We start from the raw sequence: 22139 nt of genomic DNA on the forward strand, positions 1-22139 counted from the left end.
CCCATCCTGGTCAAGGGTTTTCAACAAAGCCGGCTCTGTATGCATTTCCCAGGAGGCTCCTGGCGTGCTTCCTAAATATTATGCCTCCGAAGTGCCAGAGGTTCAAGTGATGCAACGTTGAGTTTACCAGATCAGGGTATTTGCAGTGCTGTTCAGAAGGTGATGTGGCCTTTCATTTGAAGCTGAATGGTCCATTTTGGTGCATGACCATTAGTTAATTGCCTGTTAGTTCTTGCCTGTAATGACTCAAGTCACATAACACTGATGGCATAGAATGCACCCAGAGCAATTATTAATTGAGCATTTTGATTCTCATATTTCCAACCCTAAAGGTAGTGCTGGCAAAGTATTCACAGCATTATTGCAACTTCATAATTTGGAGGTGTTTTTTTGGCTCCTGCGGGGTAGGACTTCCAGCTGCTTTTCGCTGCCAGAAGAGGGACCTCCAGCACGCTGCTGAGTAATGGGATATCCAGCAGCTCCCCAGTCCCTTTCCATAGGATGTACATCTTGGGTTCTGCAGGAATACAAAGTGGGGGTCCACAATGTCCGCAGAGCTGTCCACCTGCTTCTCAGAAAATCAGCCACCTTCCCAGGAATTTTGGCTACAGCACCAACATTGATATCCCTACTTCAGGATGCTGTGCTGTCTCCCGGCCCCTTTATGACTTATTCTGGAGAAAGCTGTGAACTCCTTTGTAAGGGTGTTGGTGTGGACCTCCAAGCGGCCCGCCTAAAACTATAAGGTCCGCCTGGTCAACAGTGAACAATCGTTCCAGTGCCGAGAGCGACTCAGAAGTGAATTGCACACTAATCCAGATGAAACCCTAGTGCAGGATGGGACGTTTAGAAGCTGATTAAGTGAAGTCTTTGATTATTATGTCCAGAATGAGTTCATAGCTGATTGCTTGAAACTCACAGCTTCAAGCGAATCGGACCCTCTGTCAATCACAGGGCTTTGTGGTTGCCTTAGCAGTCAAAACTTCACATATCACACGTTCCCTGCGTTAACAACCGTTTACAGAAACAACATGCCTTGCTGCTGGTTAACGAGAAGACTTGTTAAATAGCTCACTCGAAACCCTGTACAAAATATAGAATTATATGAATTGTGCAGATGTGTTTCACCAGGGGTTTCTGAGTGACATCAGATAGATGACAGAAAAGCTCAAGTTGTCATCCCTGTAATTCACTTTTTACCCATCTGTATCTACCCTGCCTATAACTGCTATGCAGGGGCAGTGGAGTAAAGGGAGGGGGATGGGGGGGTGAGGGGGAGGGGATCCATAACAGCTCCTTTTCCTGTTCCAAATAAAAAAATAAAAAAATCTTTACCTGCAGTCCCCAAACAAAAAAAGCAGCGCTTTGCTGAGAGGCTCTCGAGAGCCCAGTCACATGGCTTGGAAGGCCTTCATGACATCACAACATCGGGTAACCAGTTTTGTTATCAACTGTTGCTATGTCGATTATGATATTTAGAAACAGAAATACCTGATAGTGGCTCCCTATGAGAGCCACACATAGCAGTATAAATCTTAGCAGTGTACTGTCACAACCACAAAGTGGATGTATTTGTGCTTGTTATCTTCAATGTCACATCAAAGAAAATTTCCACTGCTTAGTACCTTAAAAGGTATGAAGAAGGAGTTGGGTAGTGAAACAGTGCAAGAAAATTCAGCAGTAAATTAGTAGCTTTTGAATTCAGACCTCACCCATAAAGCTTTAGGAATCACAGGAGAAGGTTGCGGCTTCATCTAGGAGGCAGCCGCCGATTCGAACTGGTTATTACAAGAAATTGTGCATTTCGTCACACACAGCAAGATCTGCCAATGTCCAGCCTGCCATTGACACACAGCTCCAACAACAAAAAACGTAACATAGTCGCAGGGCCTGATTCACAAAGGACTTCCACACTGGTGGCAGAGGCGGAAGGGCACGAGGGAGTCTTCACTCTCATGGCCAAATCTCCACAATTATCTCATTGTGGAGATGCTGCCACACGCGCAGAGGCTCTTCGTGAATCAGACCCTCAGTATTTACTTTGAATTTGTTTATTCTGTTTATTCGCTATGCCTATTCCAAGCCGTTTTCAAGTCCTGAAAATTGTGTGTGTTTAGAGATATTTAAACATTGTTGCTTACTTTTTATTCCTGCTCTCTCCATCCTCAGGTTATGTACGGGCTCCTGGTTTCTTGCTTAGTACTACGATCTGTTTACATTGTTACGTGGTAAGTAGGAATCTAGATTTATTATGGTAGGGGATTTAACTATTCATTGGCATTATTTTTATTGTTTATACTTTAAAATACAACCTTTGTAAATAAAAACACTTTATTGTGCATCATAGATTGCAAGGATCCTATCATTAGAATTTTACTTAAGTGCTTTTTTTGTATCCACAGGGTGTACCCATGGCTTAGGGGTCTCGCTTATACATCATTAGGATTATTTTTCTTAGGGTTTTTACTTTGGAACATAGACAACATTTTCTGTGAGACATGGAGGTGAGTTTTACGATAACTTGTTATAACATTTCTTGAGTTTGTCAGAACTTTTTATTTGACAGATGCTAACATCAATTGAATTTAATCATTTCTGGAAATATCTGTAGCTGTACAAAATTGATTGAGAATGGCTCTCTTCCAAAGAAAAAAACTATTTTTTCTCATTGTGCAGTAGACCGTAGACATGTCTGTGCTGATAACGCCATGCCTCTACAATTGTTTGTAGTTACTTTTCCAAATACCATCTCCCTTGAGGGAGAGTAGAGGCCTCTGAGATGAAGATTTTAAAATTGGTCTTATGATATCGTGGTCAAATACTAAGGTGGTTCCAATCACAGTAGCTGTCATGCCTTTTCTCTGGGTTCCAAGAAGTCCGTCTTCATGAGCATCCGTTACAGTAGTTTTTGGGCCGTAAATACATTTAAGATCCCACAAGAGGGCTCCCGCGTGGATTGGCAAGAGTGCCTATTCCTATCCTAAATATTACTACCATGAGAATGTGATCAATGAATTCTGGTGCGCTAAAGAATTGCAGCCTCCATTTTAAAAAGTGGAAAACATGTGCGTATTTACTGAGACATAGAATGTTAACTTACATATGAATTGGTATTTATAAAGCACAAACCTAGCTATGCAGCAGCGGTTGCCGTACGTATTGAAGAGGGATACGTTTTGTTCTAGAGCATAGCGCTAGGGAATGATTCAGGATTGTCTTCTGTCAGAGTCAGTGGCGGTGGTGTGGATATTTGGGACAGAAGGGTGTGTGATGTTCTTACCTACAGATTGCCCATTAAAGTGATAATTCATTAGTGCCTCTCTGAACTACGTAGCTGCAATAACAAGTGTCGCATATTGTGAGATTTTGGTCCAGAGACTAGATGCATATATTGAGAATGCTTGCCCCTTTTATTCCTTTTTTACATTTTCAGAATGGGCACATTGTCACTGCGTGTATTGCCCTGGACTCCTAAGGTGGCAGCTTTTTTCTGTAGTGTACAATAGTGCATAGGTTGTTTGTACTCTGTAGGTAATGCATCAGGTCTGGAAGATGATGCAGTTCTAGTGAGGCATCCAGTGCATGTTCCTCTGTGTGAAAGGGATGTTGTCCAATTTCTAGAATCATTGTAAAAGTCAGTTTGCTGGAGAATGGAACACCTTTAGAGGGGATCAGTGTTTGGTATGTGATGTTGGCAGTTTGGATGCTGCCAGCATCCCATTAGGAGGGGAATGGGCTTTTGACCATGGTTACAGAGTCCGATTCTTGGTGGAAAGGGTTTATGCTGCATAGCACTAAGAGTTGGTAACAGAGTATGGTTCTCTTGTGTGTATGTTGTGTGCTTTGTAGTAGAGCTTCAACAGTGATGCCAAATGACTTCTTTCCAGCTTCAGGTTGGAATCTCTGCATTTTTACTGTTGTTTTTGATAATCAATTAATTTTGTTCAAGCGTAGTTTGAAGCCACATATTCAACACCCAGGATTAGATATTGTTCAAGCAAGCCTTAAGTCGGTGGATGTCTTTGATTGTGGTATTTTTCAGATGAAACAATGTACCATTCGCCAATTGGCAAATTTTAATTTTATGGGTGGCAAGGAGGACTCTTGCAAGGCTCCAGGCATATTTTTAAGTGATGGACAAGAAGGGATAGAGCCTTCATGTACTACATAGGTAAATGGTAGCCGTTACATTTTCTTATTCTGGTGTGGTGGTGTGGGTCTGATAGACATCTGAGTGCATTAACTATATATTCCACGCAAGTTCACAGGATGTTCATCTGGGTTCGATGATCGGTGGTGTTGAAGGTTGCTGAAAGGTTGAACAAGACTGGGATGCAAGGGTAGCTCTTGTTGTTAAGTCATCATTCATGACTTTGTGGCTATACCCTTGGGGAAGCAACAGTATAAATCTGTGGTGGTATTCTTGTAGAAGATGATTATTGTTGACTTGGTCCCACAGTTCAATGGCAACTTTTTTTGTTGATTGATAGTTTTCAGAATATGTGCAGTGGCTGCATTCTTTCCAAAAATGGTTATCATATTTTTTGCACATTGATATAACATGTCATGAATAAGAAATGTTTTCCTATTGGGAACTGGATAAGGGATTCAATGCAGGATGACTTCAGTAGTGAATGGTATGATTTCATCTTAGTATCTTGTAGGATGTCTGTCAAGTGTGTGATTGGGAGTACTTTGAAGGTGTTCATCATAAGAATTTAAAATTCCTAAAACAAGGCAGTTGAAAGGCCTAAAAGCTGTGTTAAAAAAGGTCACAAAATGATGACAGTCTGTTATAGGCACCAAAAAGGCAATAGAAAATTAGTATTGCCTCAAAGAAAAGGAAAGCACTGGAAAAAGTGTTCAAAGTTATCCTTTGGGAAATCCAAAAATGTAAAAAAATGAGGGTCCCCAACCCTCATGGGATTCACCAGGACCTTGGCACCCTCTGCGACTAACCTGTGAGTCCATGTGTTTGAATACATAGTGATAATTGGTCCGCCTGAAAGTTCTTTCTTTCAATCTCAGTAACTTTTCTTGTAAAAGTATCTTTAGCACAGCAAATCTGAATGATGTGACAGATCCTTTGCAAGGTTGGATTCAATAATCAGCCGGAGAGATTCAAAATCATTCATACACTATAGCATTAACATTTAGTAAACCTTTGGAAGTTTTCAATTCTGGGTTGATTGAAGCAGATACTGGCCAAGGAAAAAATAATCATCTAACGGTACATCACAATGGAGCCTCTAATGCTCTAGGTCTAACTCCTTGACCTAATGAAATGTGCCCACTGCTTCAAACATTTAATTGTCTTCCCACAGAGGAGATGTTGAAGCTACAAAGTATATAGTTAACCAACTCCAGCTGGAATCATCCCTGCAAAATGTGTACTTCTTACACCCTTTGGCGTAAAGAAAGTCCTCCGCTGTGCACACAATCTCAATGTTGATTAGGATAAAATGTCAATCTTAAAAAATCTGACTATGTATCTAGGATTTTTATTTAAAAGATGCTTTGAGGTGGTGAACAGATCTTGATTGAATAATATCATGAAGGCAGCGGAGTATGATGTAAGCTCGATAATGTTGGTCCGCTTACTACTTCTGGGCGTAGAGCCTTGAATGGTCTGGACAGAAAATGTGCGAAGGAGTTAATCATCATGAAAGGAGTTTAACAAGGCTGTACTTTAACTTCCTTTGTTTTTAATATCTTCATTAAGGGTCTCAATGCTGCCTTAAAGGCAATATAGCGTGATGTTCCTAAATTGGGATTGGACAAACTACCAATTTGAGTTTCTTCTGGCAGATTTCGAAAGGTACTGCACTGAAAATAAACTTCAGAAGGTGAAAAAGTCTTGAGAGACAAGCTGTGGCCTCCAGGCAAAAAAAGTTGAAAGAGATTTTTTTTAATAAAGGAATTGCTTTGGCCCAAGTGTAAAAGTTTGATTACTCAATTTGCATCTGGCAAGTAGGACAAACAGCTGGGAAACCCCCCAGAGATATTCCAAGTTCAGTAGCTGCCGGCTCGCAGTCCTTGAACTGGAAGTATGGAGGCCTTGCCTTTATACCTGCTTTTACTTTTTATATTGCTAGGTGTCTTGGTAACTCCATTTATGGGGTTGAACCCTGGGAACAGACAGATGTGAATTGTTTATTTGTTGAAAACTCTTTTAAAAAAATCATGAATGTCACTTCCTTAAGCCACACCATTTTGGTCCTGCATGAAGGATGGGATAATCGAGCATTTACCCCCGTCTCAACTAAGATGCTCATTTTTGTGGATGTGGCTGTGGACTGATGGGCACCCTGAGTACCCTGATGGCTATTCTTTCAGCATCTACTTTCTCCATGGGGCCGTGCATTACATCCTTGCTTCAAGCATAAATAGTTCGGGCTATAACCTAGATCTTCCTTATATATGTGGTTCTCATCTGACACATTATAGACTAGGAGTTGGCTTACAGTTGGAACTAAAACCTTCTACGGTGGAGGTAATATCTGTCTTGTCAAATGAAATGTCAAGGGCTTCCACCCTTCTCATGAGAGTATGTACCCTCCATGTACTCGATCACTCTGTCCCATTTCATTCGCCCTCCGAGATGGAGAGGTGACAAGAAAATGAAGCACTGCTACAGCCTGTATATTCAAGTACAATAAGGATTATGTGACTGAAGCAAGATTGTACAATCCTATCCACTTGATGAAACTGCTGGGAAAATTAGCTCTTACTAGTCTCTTGGGCTTTTAACATAAGATACTATGCTAAAAGTATGTGCTGTTGTGCTCAACTGTTTTGCTATTTGGGGAAGAAGAGTGTTGCTGGTGCAGAGGCTACACGCCCCAGGCTTCTTTGTGGGCAGGGTGGCCGCTGACTGCGTTTCCACACCCAGAGGTGCTAGTTTAAAAACTGCTTTGGGCTCCCGCATCCCAGGAAGGAGAGCATTGCTGGTGCAGAGGTGAGGGGGCCAGAAACCACACACCCCAGGCTCCTTTGTGGCAGGGAGGCCGCCAACTGCTTTTCCACACCCAGAGGTGCTAGTTTAAAAACTACTTTGGGCTCCAGCAGCTCCGGAATGAGAGCTTTGCTGGTGCTGAGAGGAGGGGTCCAAAAACCACATGACCCACAGTTTTTTTGCGGGAGGGAGGCCGCCAATTGCATTTCCACACCCAGAGGTGCTAGTTTAAAAGCAGCTTTCTGCTACGGCAGCGCAGAAAGGACAGCGGTGCTGGTGCGGAGAGGAGGGGCTCAGAAACAACACACCCCTGGCTACTTTGCGGCAGGGAGACCTCCAACTGCATTTCCTCGCCCAGAGGCACTCGTTTAAAAACTGCTTTTGGCTCCCACGGCACGAAAAAGAGAGCTTTGCTGGTGAAGAGAGGAGGGGGCCAGAAACCACACGCATCAGGCTCTTTTGCAGCAGAAAGGCTGACTTCATTTCAACCCCAGTAGTAGGGTGACAAGATTTTGAGGAGCAAAACCGGGACAGGCCAGACATAAAAGAAGGACTAAAGACTTTACACTCACTTTTATATCTGGCCTGTCCCGTTTTTTTGCGTAGCTTTGTGAATGTGTTCCTATACATGTGTGTTTACATATCTAATATATATATATCTAGGGGACTGTTTTGCCTGACAGTAACAGATAAATTACTTAATTATTGCATTCTTTGTATGCGTCTGTTAAAGTAGAGCATACCTTTAATTTATTCTTCCCTAGATAATCTGACCTTTGTCCCAAAAACCGAGACATTTATGTAATAATTTGACCTTTGTCCAAAAAAACGGGACATTTGTTTAAAATTAAGAGAAGCGTTGGGACACCGGGACAGTCCTCTAAAAACCACGATTGTCCGGGTTAATCCGGGACGTCTGGTCACCCTACCCAGGAGGCACTCATTTAAAAAGTGCTTACAGCTCCTGCAGCATGAGACGTGCCCGGGTGTGTGCTGGGGCCAAGACTGGCCCATCTTAGCCCGTCATAGTCTGACAGAGCCCAGACAGGGCCTGCTTTTTTGGCCCTTGGATTTCAGCTCCCCTGTCATCTGATAGTGGTTTTGCCTCCCATTTCCGACGATATTTGTGTCTTTAATTTCTCCTTTACTTGTTCTTTCATGCTCACCCGCTTCTGGTATTTTTGGTAATATGAGTACAAGAAAGGCACCCCAACGAGTAGCACTGAACTGCAGCAATATCCATGCGCCACTATTAACGTTTTTTGGGTGAAGGGGGGGGGGGGTTGGTCTTGTGGCAGATGAGATAAAGTTGGCAGAGTGGCGTCTCTCACTTACAGCAGACGACCTCCTTATCACAACTGTCCCCAACTGACTGGCCCGTGCCTTCGTGGCAAGGAATGCTGAAACTATTGATGCTGCAGTCTCTCTTATTAAGTCGCCTAATACATTTATTGAGGGTGCTGTTGGGGATCCAGGCCACTCTAGCCCTGATTTGTCAGAAGGTCCCAACTTGGTCAGTGGTCCAGTTATTCCTGTGTTTTCACCAAATCTGATGCCGCTGGTCAAGTGTAGGAAAAGAGTCCCCAAACAAAGAATGACTATCTAAATAGGTGCCAGAAACATGCGGACAGTCTGATGCAGTACCCCAGAGGTCGAAAAATCCTAAAAGTTTTACTAGACCTGCAGGTCGAGTAACTTAAATAATCTACTCGACCTAACTGTAATGTACTTGACCCGTAAACGGGTCTCAATTTGTGTGATTCTAGGCAAATAGTTTACAGAGTCGCCTTTTTTTTTTTTTTAATTCTCACATATGACTGCACCTTCAAATATGTGAGCTCAGCATTTCTGCAGCACAAAAACCTCTTTTGTTTGATTAAGTAGACTAAAGTTTGCTGCATGCATCACAAGAATCTAGCCCACATAGCTTTTAGTTTACTAACAACATTGCCATCAGGGCAGGAGTGTTTCTCAGTTTGTTTAAACACTAAATTTTAATAAATATATTACTAAACCATGATGTGGTAACATATTGTCATCTACACACAGTAACTTTCCAAGAAATGTCCAAAAACCTAATTTGCAGCTTTACTTATAAAACTATATAGTGTATTAACAATCTGTGAAAATTGCGTTTCAGAAAACCTATCATTTACACATCAACGTGTAAAATATTCTGATTTGTTTTCATCCTATTGAAATATTTTCTCATCACACAGAAATATAAAAAAGGGCTTTCACAACTACTGACATATATTTTAAAATGTTTGCACAGTTCACTTTGTCATTTAAATGTTGTGTGTTAGGAAAACCCTGACACCCTATATCCCTTAATTTTACATTCTAAGCAGCAGGTCACACAGTTCACCTTACAAAGTCCTGGAACTCTGCAGTCGGAAGCAAAATTAATTGTAGGAAAATCTTACTTTTTACCCGTCTGTGGAGACAGAGCAAATGTGACATAAGAAGAAGATTTAAAGGCATCTTTTACTGCCCCTCCACTTTTCATCTGAACAGTTGTTCACTTTGTTCAGTGTCAACTTGCCAGAAAGGGCAAGTAAGTATAAGTATTAAAAATAGCTGGACCTGAGCAAATAAGACTTGCCAATGTGAGTGGTCAAGTGGATTTGTCGCACCCTGTACCCATAAAATTCTTGGTAGGCCTTAAGTAAACATATCTGCAACCTTTTTGATGCCAGATTACACCCTGTTTACGATCACCTCACCGTTATTGGGGCCAGCTTAATCCAATTCATAAAATCCACAGAGGGATGGCCTGCAAATTCAGAGGCCACCCACCCACATACATCTATTGACCAGTCCCCCTTGCAAATCCCCGCAACTTTGGATTTACAATCTGCCCTGTAGCCTCCAACTGGTAATATGGCATTGAGTGAAAATGGCAGGGTGGATAGTCAAAACTTGACTACTACTGCAGGAACAGTGCTCCACTCTACACACCATGATGATGTGTCTTCAACAGCTGCATCTGCTGTACCACATCAAGGAAGACAGCTGGAAAGCAATACCTCAAACCTGGTTCCCTTGCCTGCGATTGATCTTCCCCCTGCTTCCTGCCCTTATGTTATTATTTTGGCAAATGCACTTAGTCTGCCCTTAGGTTCCTCTGAATCAACAGGGCCCCTTAGAAACAAAGTTCTTTTCTGGTTAAATCGTACAGTAAATTGTCACTGGGTCCTCAACCATGGGATTCTGTTTGTGTGCCTAGTGGGAGGTATTGGACCCCTAGATTGGAACTATCCTGGTGACACTCTAATTATTAACTTTCGCAAACCCAAGGTTGCCAGGGACATCTTGGCTCAAGCAGGGCAGACGGGGCATGCAGTTTTTATCTTGGAACATTGTGGGGATCCGTCATAAACTTCATAATGAGGACCTGTTGTCTTTTATCAAGAAGTTTGATATATTATGTTACTGCGAGACTTGGGCCTTTGACCTTATAGCTATTAATGGGATCAAAGCTTATTTTTCTGAGGCAACTGCTACTACTGGAAAAGGGAAGTGGGATTTAGCTATTTTTGTAGAATACACCATCAGAAATGTGAAGGTCAAGGTCCTTGCATCAGAGGCATGCTATCGAATTTTAAATCTTTATTCTGCAAAATAGTTAAATATTATTTTAATAATGTTTATTTTAATTTGTTTTCTGCCCACCCAGTGGGTATTATTAAAGAGGTGGGTAAGACAGTCTCAGATTCTATACATAGGAAGAAAATCCTCATATCAATTATTTGGGTGGGTGATTTTAACATTTCTAAATGTTTGCATAGAGGGGATCGTATAGGGGGTTTTACTTACGCCCAAGGAGATGACACTGGCCACTTTGTATACTTGAACTATGGTGAAGCCCTAAATCAGCTGATATTCTCGCATAATTTAACCTTCTCCTCTGATGTTCAGGGCAGTGGTAAGGTTAATCCACCTACTTTTGTAGGAAAGGGTAATGGCGCTATAATAGATTTTGTTCTAGTATCGCGGGACCTGGTACAAGATCTTGTGCATTATGAGGTGTGCTCACTCCCTTATGATGATCACAACCCTGTTACTTTAAGTTTTCAAACTTCTTTCCATTATGGCATGCCAGCAAGACTATACCTCCTGCTAGTTATGCAGCAAATATGGGGGTTCATTTAAATTGGAGCTTCATCGAACCACATACATTTTTTAAATATTTCGATTGCTGAGGCCTCTAATGGGATTTCTTGCTGTCTCTCCATGGAAGATGATCCCATCAAAATTCGGGACAGCTTCACTGGGATCTGTAGAGCTATATCCCAAGGCCTTGGTTGAAATAAACCTTCAAAAGAGCGAGCTGAGCAATTATTGTTTAGTCCTGAGTGCACTGTAGCACTCAAAGCCCTAAAGTTAGCTACCAATAAAATTACATGATGTATTAGTGATATCAGGAAGCAAGAAATAAATACAAGTGAGCTCTATAGAAAAGGAAACCAGAATCAGAGCAAAAGTATGAGAAGACTTAAACAAAGCGGTCCGCCTGAAAGATACCAGACTTTTGTGGGATATAGTCAATTGACCCTTTTCTGGGACAGGCGAGTTTCTAACATTGAACAAAATTGGATTGACTATGACCACCATCATATAAACAAGTATTGGTTAACTGACCCTGTAAACCTATCTTCATTACCAAAGCCATCATGAGTGCTGCAAATGGGAATTGCTCTATTTAAAAGCAATGTAGAGTTTTGGGTTCTGCTTGTTACAGTTGTATTGCGGGCAGCACTGAAAGGCGACCTCTACAATTCCTGGAGAGTAGCCATTATAGTACCCATCTACAAAAGAGATGATTGCAATTCACCTGCCTGTTACCGCCCAATTTCGTTGATTGATTCTACGGCAAAGATCCTAGGGTGGGTCATTTTGGGCAAAATGGAGGACTGGGCAGAGGCAAACTCTTTTTTTTTTTTTTTTTTTTTTTTTTTTTCTGTCCGGTCCAATATGGCTTCTGACCAGGCTGAGAGATCGCAGGGCAAGTGCTCAATCTGACACTCATTCTGGGTAAATATGTCGAAGCCAGGAGAGAGGCCTTGCATATCGCTTTTATGGACCTCTCCTCTGCTTTTGACTTTGTAGACAGGGGTATGGTGTGAGATTTGATGGTACAGGCAGGAGTTGCTGCCCCTTTATTAGATCTTTTAAGGCACTTGCATTGGAACTCTACAATGAGTGTGATTCATGCGGAATGGGGAGTGCACAGCTCCAATGAAGGTGGCCTGAGGGGTTAGGCAGGGCTGCATCTTAGCCTGCTTCCTCTTTTCATTCTATATTAATTCCTTAGATACTGCTTTAGGACTATGCATCAAAGAGGTCACCAGGATTGGTATACAGGCTTTCCCGGTATTGCTTTACGCAGATGATGCAGTACATTTAGCATTGACAGCAAATGGCCTCCATGGTCATTTGAATGATTTTAATAATTTTATGCTTAGCCTCAAACTCAAGGTGAACCAGCTAATCACTTATTATGACTTGCGGCCCCAAACACACTAAGTCCATAATCTTTTTTATAAGGGGGGACACCTATGGAAAAAGTATCTTCCTTCTATTATTTAGGAATTCTGCTTGATGCAAATGGGGCATGGGATAGGTTATTGACCCTGAGAGTGTAAAAAGTGTAGGCAGCTGGTGATGTAATTAGATCTGCTAAAAGGCTAGGCCACCTGCCGGTTCAGGTGATGATTCACTCTATAAAAGCAAGCGCCTATCAGTGGGCACATAAGGAGCCGGAGTTTGGGGCTATGTTGCCTCCAGGAAACTTCAAGTAGCCGAGAATAGATTCGTGTATAGGCTTTTAGCCATGCCTAAATCTTCCTTGAGTCTCATTGCACATTTGGAACTGGGAATAGGATTCATTAAGGATCAGATTTCCATGGCACCGCTTTTACTGTGCTTAAAGTTGTGGTGTACTACTTAGGCAGATTATTGAAGGCAGGTGCTGGTGTATGACTTAAAATTAGATAACCTGTCTGCTATCCCATGGCTGGCCTTTGTAAAAAAAAAATATATATATATATATAATAAAAATAAAAAATAAAACTTTCTATGCCCTGGAGCATAGTCACCTTTTTGAATCACCTGAAAGCATTAGCCCTAATCTTAAATTGAAAGTCAAAGTGAGCTTTGAATCCTATAAAGAGGGAATTAGACTTGAACAGTACCTTGCCTTCAGTTGTTAGGTACATGCAAACGTTTACAAATTCTAGCATGGAACCCTATTTAAAATGGATAACCAACCCAGAGCATAGCTTTTTATCTCACCAGGTTGAGACTGAACACAGTTCTTTTTCAGTGGCCTTCCCCTCAGGGCCCACCTGGTTTGCTTCCCTCCCATGTTATCCTTGGAACTCTATTGCTGCCCAATCCACTGCACACTTCATGCCTTTTTGCACTTTGCCTGACTCTTTGACTGCACTGTCTACGTCCAGTTCTTTTGAATAAGCACTTTCCTTCCTATAAAGAGGCGCTGATCTATTTGCAAAGTTTATCATCATTTGAAATTTGTAATGCTGTACCTAGCTATATTACTGCTGCTATTAAATTAAGGACGCAACCTATGCATTTTAAAAGATTAATTTTATTATGGTTTCTTTTTATAATAATGTGATTTATTTTTGTTATAAAATTTTTAAATAGTTATTTATTTTGTGGTTTTATGGTCGAATTTCGGCTGAATAAAGTGTGTGTGTGTGTGTGCGCACTCGCTAGTGTGGTGTTTTACTCCTTGTTCCGACACAAAGGAAATTCAATAAAAGGTAAATAAAAGTTTTTAAATGTTATGCATGTTGTGTTAATTATTTCAGTACAATTGTATTCAAGTCTTATTCATTGCTTTTTATTACTGGTGAAGGAATGGGGTCACTATTTTATGGGGTTTTTATACGAATAAACCAAATAAATGTGTAAAGGTGTATGATAACTATGGATAAATGGAGATATTCTTTTTTGGCAATACAACAGACTAAGGCACACCAAGTGTGTCTTCCCTTCCATCGCTGTAAAGAACACAGAGGTCACATCAAATTTCACAAAGCATTCACTTGATACTATCTGGTGGGCCTCAAGTCTATCGTGAGGGGTTGGCCAGTATCTAAATCATTGTAAAAAAATAATAATGTGGTCTGCTGAGTAGCGACCCAAGTTATGAACTAAAAATCACCAGATGTAAGTAATAGATTATTGACTTTTTTAGTTTTGTACATCCAGCATACTCCCTTAAGGAAGTACCAAGTGAGATCGCTGAAGTTTGGAATTTTTACCGGGTCAGGATGCAGGCTGCAACTAAGATACAAGTCCAGGGTCATCCTTGCTTACATGCATGTGTTAAACTGTGTGGAAGCACAGAGTGTACTTACAATGTCTGTATCATATGGAAAAAAAATAAAAGGCATGCATATAATATAGTTAAGACCCAGAAAAAAAATCCAAGGCAAAATAATTGAACACCCACCGTGCAGCCAATCCTCACGGTGTTGACCTCAGGCGTGAGTCTAAGGCAGTCCTCTATTCCAAGGTAGAAAGTAATCATTTTGTTTCTGTAAAATCCATGCATCTGGTTCCTAATAACTCTGTTTTTTTTACTTCAAATGTATTTTGTCCTTTCTTCTAACAGAGGACTACGACAGAAGATGCCCCCTGTCCTGGGAGCTGTGACACAGTTTCATGCCTGGTGGCATATACTGACTGGCCTTGGCTCTTACTTACATATTCTTTTCAGGTAGGAACTTGGCATTTCCTTCAACTTTACTAATCAACCTCAGTGGAGTCTCTGAACCTACAGAGCGGGAGTTCCCTTGCGTCAATTTGCGCCTTCCTCTGTCATAATTATAATGTTCATTTGATTAAAGGCTGCAGAATAGCACAAGGAATGTCTCTTCTTTCTACATTTCCTGTTTAGAGGGACAACTTTAGTTTGCGGAGTTCTCACCGTCTAGCCTATATTTCTATTTACTGTTTTTTGCGGATCCAAGGTAAATTATATTATACGCATTTTAACAGTCACAGATGCTCCAATTCATCGTTTACAACGATTAAAATGTTTTTTTCTGTGCACTAATTCAATTTTTTTCATTACTCCTAAAATGGGATTCCAAATTAATACTATCTCTGGATCCAGAAGTAGTGTGTTGTAGGCATCCCTTCAAAAAGCTGAATTGTTACCTTGAATATCAATATTTTTTTATCATATCTTGACGCTGATCATTGAAAATTTACTGGTAACTTAAAGGATTAGTAATGTAATCACCCATGCAAGGGGTCCAGAGCTGACTTTGGGACTCATTCCCCTTTGTGAATATAAAAAGTTTGTTGAAGTGTAAACTTTGGCCCAGATAGAACTTAAAAAAATGAATTAAAAAAAACCTTTTTAAAAAAACAAAACAAAAAAACACAGCCCCGTTTCAAGCAAATTGGTCTCATTTAAAAAAAAAGTTGGCTTTAATTACAAACAAATGCAGATATGGTAGTCTCCAGCATCCCTGTTATGGCCTCCAGTTGTAGTGAGTCACGATTCAGTATCATGAGGAAGGTTGGACTGTGTCCCAAAATGATTTCAAATTTTAAGAACCGACCTATTACAGCATAGGTCAATTCTTAACATTTTAGACTGGTTGCAGTCTGCACCTGTTATTTATATATCTGTCCCCAAATCTGGGAACAGGCATTTGCCGTTGTTCTTCTATTGTTTGTTTACAACTGAACTGCCTTACTTAAGTCACTTATTTTAAAGTGGTTAAGCAGCTCTTATCTACTTCATCCCATTAAAACATTTTTTGTATGGGGCACACTTCCTGCTTGTACAGAGATATCATTACAGGGTGATGAAAGTGAGAGGCAAGTAGAATAGTGACCATGTAGTGTTTGGTTTTTATCAACACCGTTGCAAAATACCAACTTAGGGGAACACATTAAAAACCCTTTAGAGGAGGGAATTAAAAACTACGTGTTGGAACACCGTCATAAATACCAAAATATTTGTTGTGGGAAATTAAGTCAGTAAAATTACATCATACTGAACTGCAGTGTTACTAGGTTTGCTAGATATTTCCATAAATGTGCGTGTCACCATAATTTACAGATTCTGGGCTAGGGGATTTGTAGTCCTTGTTTGTTCAGTTGAGCTTGAAATACTACCATTTAAGGTCATTGATGGAAGTCCAGACTAGTTAGTTCTCCACATGTCTGAAATATTTTCTGCTGGTACACCACTATTTGACACCACTGACTTTCAGTTTAGGAGTTCACTCCCAGATGATGCCCAGATATTTAAAAAAAATCACATAAGGTTTAGAAGTTTTGTTTAAACATCTTTGGACCTGATTTAGATTTTGGTGGACGGGTTTTGGCTGATGGGTTACTCCTTCACAATGGCGTCGAATATCCCGTCTACTGAAATCTAAATCCCATAGGAGATAATGGGATGTTCGATGGCATCTGTCGCTGTAGATACGCATGTTCTGCAATAGCTCGCCATCTGGTGTTGGGCCGGAGTGTTACAAGTTGTTTTTCTTCGAAGAAGTCTTTCGAGTCACGGGACCGAGTGACTCCTCCTTTTGTCTCCATTGCGCATGGGCGTCGACTCCATCTTCGATTGTTTTTTTTCCGCCATCGGGTTCGGACGTGTTCCTGTCGCTCCGAGTTTCGGAACAGAAAAAATAGTTAATTTCGGAAGATTTTCGTCGGTATTGTTGCGTTCGGGATCGGCGTACTTACATTCAACACCGCATCGAAGATCGAAGAGCTCCGGTGCCCTTCGGGGTAGTTTTTCGATCCTCCGTCGGGGCCTGGTCGGCCCGACCGCGTGCTGAGGAACGCCGATGGAACGGACCCCTTTCCGTTTCTGCCCCAAATGCCACAATAAATACCCCTACACAGACCAACACTTGGTCTGCAACCTGTGCCTGTCACCTGAGCACAGCGAAGACACCTGCGAGGCCTGTCGTGCGTTCCGGTCCCGAAAAACACTCCGAGACCGTCGAGCCAGAAGACTTCAAATGGCGTCCGCACAGACAGCCCGACGGGAGTTCGAGGAACAGGAAGAGGAAGGTACCTTCTCGATCCAAGACTCAGACTCCGAAGGATTCGACGATACACAAACCGTGAGTAAGACGTCGAAAACCACACAAAGAAACATTTACAAGGCCCAAGGGACGCCACTGCCACCAGGCCATGGCTCAACCCATAAAATCGGTGACCGACCGTCGGCACCGAAAAAGGCCCAAACGGTGCCGAGATCGTCCGACTCCGGTCGAGACACCGGCACGCAGCCTTCTCGGGACCGAGAAAGTGCTGGAGACAAGCCTCGACACCGAGATGCCGGTGTGGACACGGCTCGACGCCGAGACAGCGGCACCGAAACAGATCGACGCCGAGAGGTTTCGGCCCCGAAAAGAAAAAAAGTCACCTCGGAGCCGAAAAAACACGCAGACAAAGTTTCCACGCCGAAACAAACTGCAAGCGACCCAGCTTCAGGCTCTTATACAGAAGAGCACTCGCTAACCTCCCAAATGCAGAAGCATAGGTTTGAGGAAGAGCTACAAGCAACTGATGCGGACCATACGCAAAAGCGTATCTTCATTCAGCAGGGGACAGGAAAAATAAGCACCCTTCCCCCCATTAGGAGAAAGAGAAGGTTGGAGTTCCAGACGGAACAAGCACCACAACCAAAAGTGGTGAAAAGAGTTACACCACCACCCTCTCCTCCGCCCGTGATTAACGTTTCACCAGCACAAACGCCATCACACTCCCCAGCTCACACCACCATGAGCCAGGGTGACCAAGACCAGGACGCATGGGACCTATACGACGCCCCAGTGTCAGATAACAGCCCAGAGGCATACCCTACAAAACCATCTCCACCAGAAGACAGCACCGCGTACTCTCAGGTGGTGGCTAGAGCAGCACAATTTCACAACGTAAGCCTCCACTCAGAACAGGTCGAGGATGATTTCTTGTTCAACACACTCTCCTCCACCCACAGCTCCTACCAAAGCCTGCCTATGCTCCCTGGTATGCTCCGGCACGCAAAAGACATATTTAAGGACCCGGTCAAAAGTAGGGCAATCACACCAAGGGTGGAAAAAAAGTATAAGCCGCCTCCTACGGACCCGGCTTTCATCACAACACAGCTGCCACCAGACTCTGTTGTTGTAGGAGCAGCTAGGAAAAGGGCCAACTCTCACACATCTGGAGATGCACCACCCCCAGATAAAGAAAGCCGCAAGTTTGATGCAGCTGGTAAACGAGTCGCAGCACAAGCTGCAAACCAGTGGCGCATCGCGAACTCCCAGGCACTACTTGCGCGCTATGACAGAGCCCACTGGGACGAGATGCAACATCTCATTGAACATCTGCCCAAAGACTTCCAAAATAGGGCAAAACAAGTGGTTGAGGAGGGACAAGCCATCTCCAACAACCAGATCCGCTCCTCCATGGACGCTGCAGATACAGCTGCACGGACAATTAATACATCTGTAACTATCAGAAGGCATGCATGGCTCCGAACGTCTGGATTTAAACCAGAGATTCAACAAGCAGTTCTCAATATGCCTTTTAATGAAAAAGAACTGTTCGGTCCAGAAGTGGACACAGCGATTGAGAAACTCAAAAAAGATACGGACACTGCCAAAGCCATGGGCGCACTCTACTCCCCGCAGAGCAGAGGGAATTACAGCTCATTCCGTAAAACGCCCTTTCGAGGGGGGTTTCGGGGTCAAAGCACACAAGCCAGCACCTCACAAGCCACACCGTCCAGTTACCAAGGACAGTATAGAGGAGGTTTTCGGGGACAATATAGAGGAGGGCAATTCCCTAGAAATAGAGGAAGATTCCAAAGCCCCAAAACCCCTACTACTAAACAGTGACTCACATGTCACTCACCCCCTCCACACAACACCAGTGGGGGGACGAATAGGTCATTATTACACAGCATGGGAAAAAATCACTACAGACACTTGGGTTCTAGCAATTATCCAACATGGTTACTGCATAGAATTTCTACAGTTCCCTCCAAACATACCACCAAAAGCACAAAATTTAACAACACACCATTCCAATCTCCTAGAGATAGAAGTGCAGGCACTATTGCAAAAGAATGCAATCGAATTAGTGCCAAACACACAAATAAACACAGGAGTTTACTCACTGTACTTTCTGATACCAAAGAAGGACAAAACACTGAGACCAATCCTAGACCTCAGAGTAGTCAACACTTTCATCAAATCAGACCACTTCCACATGGTCACACTACAAGAAGTATTGCCATTGTTAAAGCTGCACGACTACATGGCAACTTTAGACCTCAAGGATGCTTATTTCCATATACCAATACACCCATCGCACAGGAAATACCTAAGGTTTGTATTCAAAGGAATACATTACCAATTCAAGGTACTGCCTTTCGGATTAACAACCGCACCAAGAGTCTTTACCAAATGTCTAGCGGTAGTCGCTGCACACATCAGAAGGCAGCAAATACATGTGTTCCCATATCTAGACGACTGGCTAATCAAGGCCCATTCGTTAATAGAGTGCTCAAATCACACAAATCATATCATACAAACCCTCTTCAAACTAGGGTTCACCGTCAATTTCACAAAATCAAAAATTCTGCCACGCAAGGTACAACAATACCTGGGAGCCATAATAGACACATCAAAAGGAGTAGCCACTCCAAGTCCACAAAGAATTCAAAATTTCAACACCATCATACAACGCATGTATCCAACACAAAAAATACAAGCAAAGATGGTATTACAACTCCTAGGCATGATGTCATCATGCATAGCCATTGTCCCAAACGCAAGACTGCACATGAGGCCCTTACAACAATGCCTAGCATCACAGTGGTCTCAAGCACAGGGTCACCTTCTAGATCTGGTGTTAATAGACCGCCAAACTTACCTCTCGCTTCTGTGGTGGAACAACATAAATTTAAACAAGGGGCGGCCTTTCCAAGACCCAGTGCCACAATACGTAATAACAACAGATGCTTCCATGACAGGGTGGGGAGCACACCTCGATCAACACAGCATACAAGGACAATGGAACGTACATCAAACAAAACTGCATATCAATCACCTAGAACTTCTTGCAGTTTTTCAAGCACTAAAAGCTTTCCAACCAATAATAGTTCACAAATACATTCTCGTCAAAACAGACAACATGACAACAATGTATTATCTAAACAAGCAGGGAGGGACGCACTCCACGCAGTTAAGCCTGTTAGCACAAAAAATTTGGCATTGGGCAATTCACAACCAAATTCGCCTAATTGCACAGTTTATACCAGGGATACAAAATCAACTCGCAGACAATCTCTCTCGAGATCACCAACAGGTCCACGAATGGGAAATTCACCCCCAAATACTGAACACTTATTTCAAACTCTGGGGAACACCTCAGATAGACTTGTTTGCGACAAGGGAGAACGCAAAATGCCAAAACTTCGCATCCAGATACCCACACAAACAATCCCAAGGCAATGCCCTATGGATGAACTGGTCAGGGATATTTGCTTACGCTTTTCCTCCTCTCCCTCTCCTTCCTTACCTGGTAAACAAACTCAGTCAAAGCAAACTCAAACTCATATTGATAGCACCAACTTGGGCAAGGCAACCCTGGTACACAACGCTGCTAGACCTATCAGTGGTACCCTGCATCAAATTGCCCAACAGGCCAGATCTGTTGACACAGCACAACCAAAAGATCAGACACCCAGATCCAGCATCGCTGAATCTAGCAATCTGGCTCCTGAAATCCTAGAATTCGGGCACTTACAACTTACCCAAGAATGTATGGAAGTCATAAAACAAGCAAGAAGGCCATCCACCAGGCACTGCTATGCAAGTAAATGGAAGAGGTTTGTTTGCTACTGCCATATTAATCAAATACAACCATTACACACAACTCCAGAACATGTAGTGGGTTACTTGCTTCACTTACAAAAATCTAACCTAGCTTTCTCTTCCATTAAGATTCACCTTGCAGCAATATCTGCATACCTGCAGACTACCTATTCAACTTCCCTATATAAAATACCAGTCATTAAAGCATTCATGGAGGGCCTTAGGAGAATTATACCACCAAGAACACTACCTGTTCCTTCATGGAACCTAAATGTTGTCCTAACTAGACTTATGGGTCCACCATTTGAACCCATGCACTCCTGCGACATACAGTTCCTAACCTGGAAGGTGGCATTTCTCATCGCCATTACTTCCCTGAGAAGAGTAAGCGAGATTCAGGCGTTTACTATACAGGAACCTTTTATACAACTACACAAAAATAAAGTCGTCCTAAGGACCAATCCTAAATTTTTGCCAAAGGTTATTTCACCGTTCCATCTAAATCAAACAGTGGAACTTCCGGTGTTCTTTCCACAGCCAGATACCGTAGCCGAAAGGGCACTACATACATTAGATGTCAAAAGAGCATTAATGTATTACATTGACAGAACAAAGAACATCAGAAAGACTAAACAACTCTTTATTGCATTTCAAAAACCTCATGCAGGAAACCCAATTTCAAAACAAGGTATAGCCAGATGGATAGTTAAATGCATCCAAATCTGCTACCTTAAAGCTAAACGACAGCTGCCCATTACACCAAAGGCACACTCAACCAGAAAGAAAGGTGCTACCATGGCCTTTCTAGGAAACATCCCAATGCAAGAAATATGTAAGGCAGCCACATGGTCTACGCCTCACACATTCACCAAGCACTACTGTGTAGACGTGTTATCCGCACAACAAGCCACAGTAGGTCAAGCTGTATTAAGGACATTATTTCAGACTACTTCCACTCCTACAGGCTGATCCACCGCTTTTGGGGAAATAACTGCTTACTAGTCTATTGCAGAACATGCGTATCTACAGCGACAGATGCCATCGAACTGAAAATGTCACTTACCCAGTGTACATCTGTTCGTGGCATCAGTCGCAGTAGATTCGCATGTGCCCACCCGCCTCCCCGGGAGCCTGTAGCAGTTTGGAAGTTACCTTCAATTATTTATATATGTATCATCTCAACCTTAAATAAGTGCATACTTCGTCACTCCATTGCATGGGCACTATTACTACAATTCAACTCCTACCTCACCCTCTGCGGGGAAAAACAATCGAAGATGGAGTCGACGCCCATGCGCAATGGA

At 42.5% G+C, this 22139-nt stretch overlaps 1 protein-coding gene across 1 annotated transcript in view; it reads left to right on the forward strand.

Moving 5' to 3' along the window:
• ACER3 (alkaline ceramidase 3) overlaps positions 1 to 22139 on the forward strand; it is a 194816-nt gene that overhangs the window by 165018 nt on the left and 7659 nt on the right. Inside the window, exons 7-9 of the mRNA XM_069203905.1 lie at positions 2170 to 2228; positions 2403 to 2504; positions 14604 to 14708. Coding sequence (XP_069060006.1) covers positions 2170 to 2228; positions 2403 to 2504; positions 14604 to 14708 — 266 coding nt within the window. The remainder of the gene's footprint in view (positions 1 to 2169; positions 2229 to 2402; positions 2505 to 14603; positions 14709 to 22139) is intronic.

This window comes from Pleurodeles waltl, chromosome 8, assembly GCF_031143425.1.
Source record: "Pleurodeles waltl isolate 20211129_DDA chromosome 8, aPleWal1.hap1.20221129, whole genome shotgun sequence".
Classification (NCBI taxonomy): Eukaryota; Metazoa; Chordata; class Amphibia; order Caudata; family Salamandridae; genus Pleurodeles; species Pleurodeles waltl.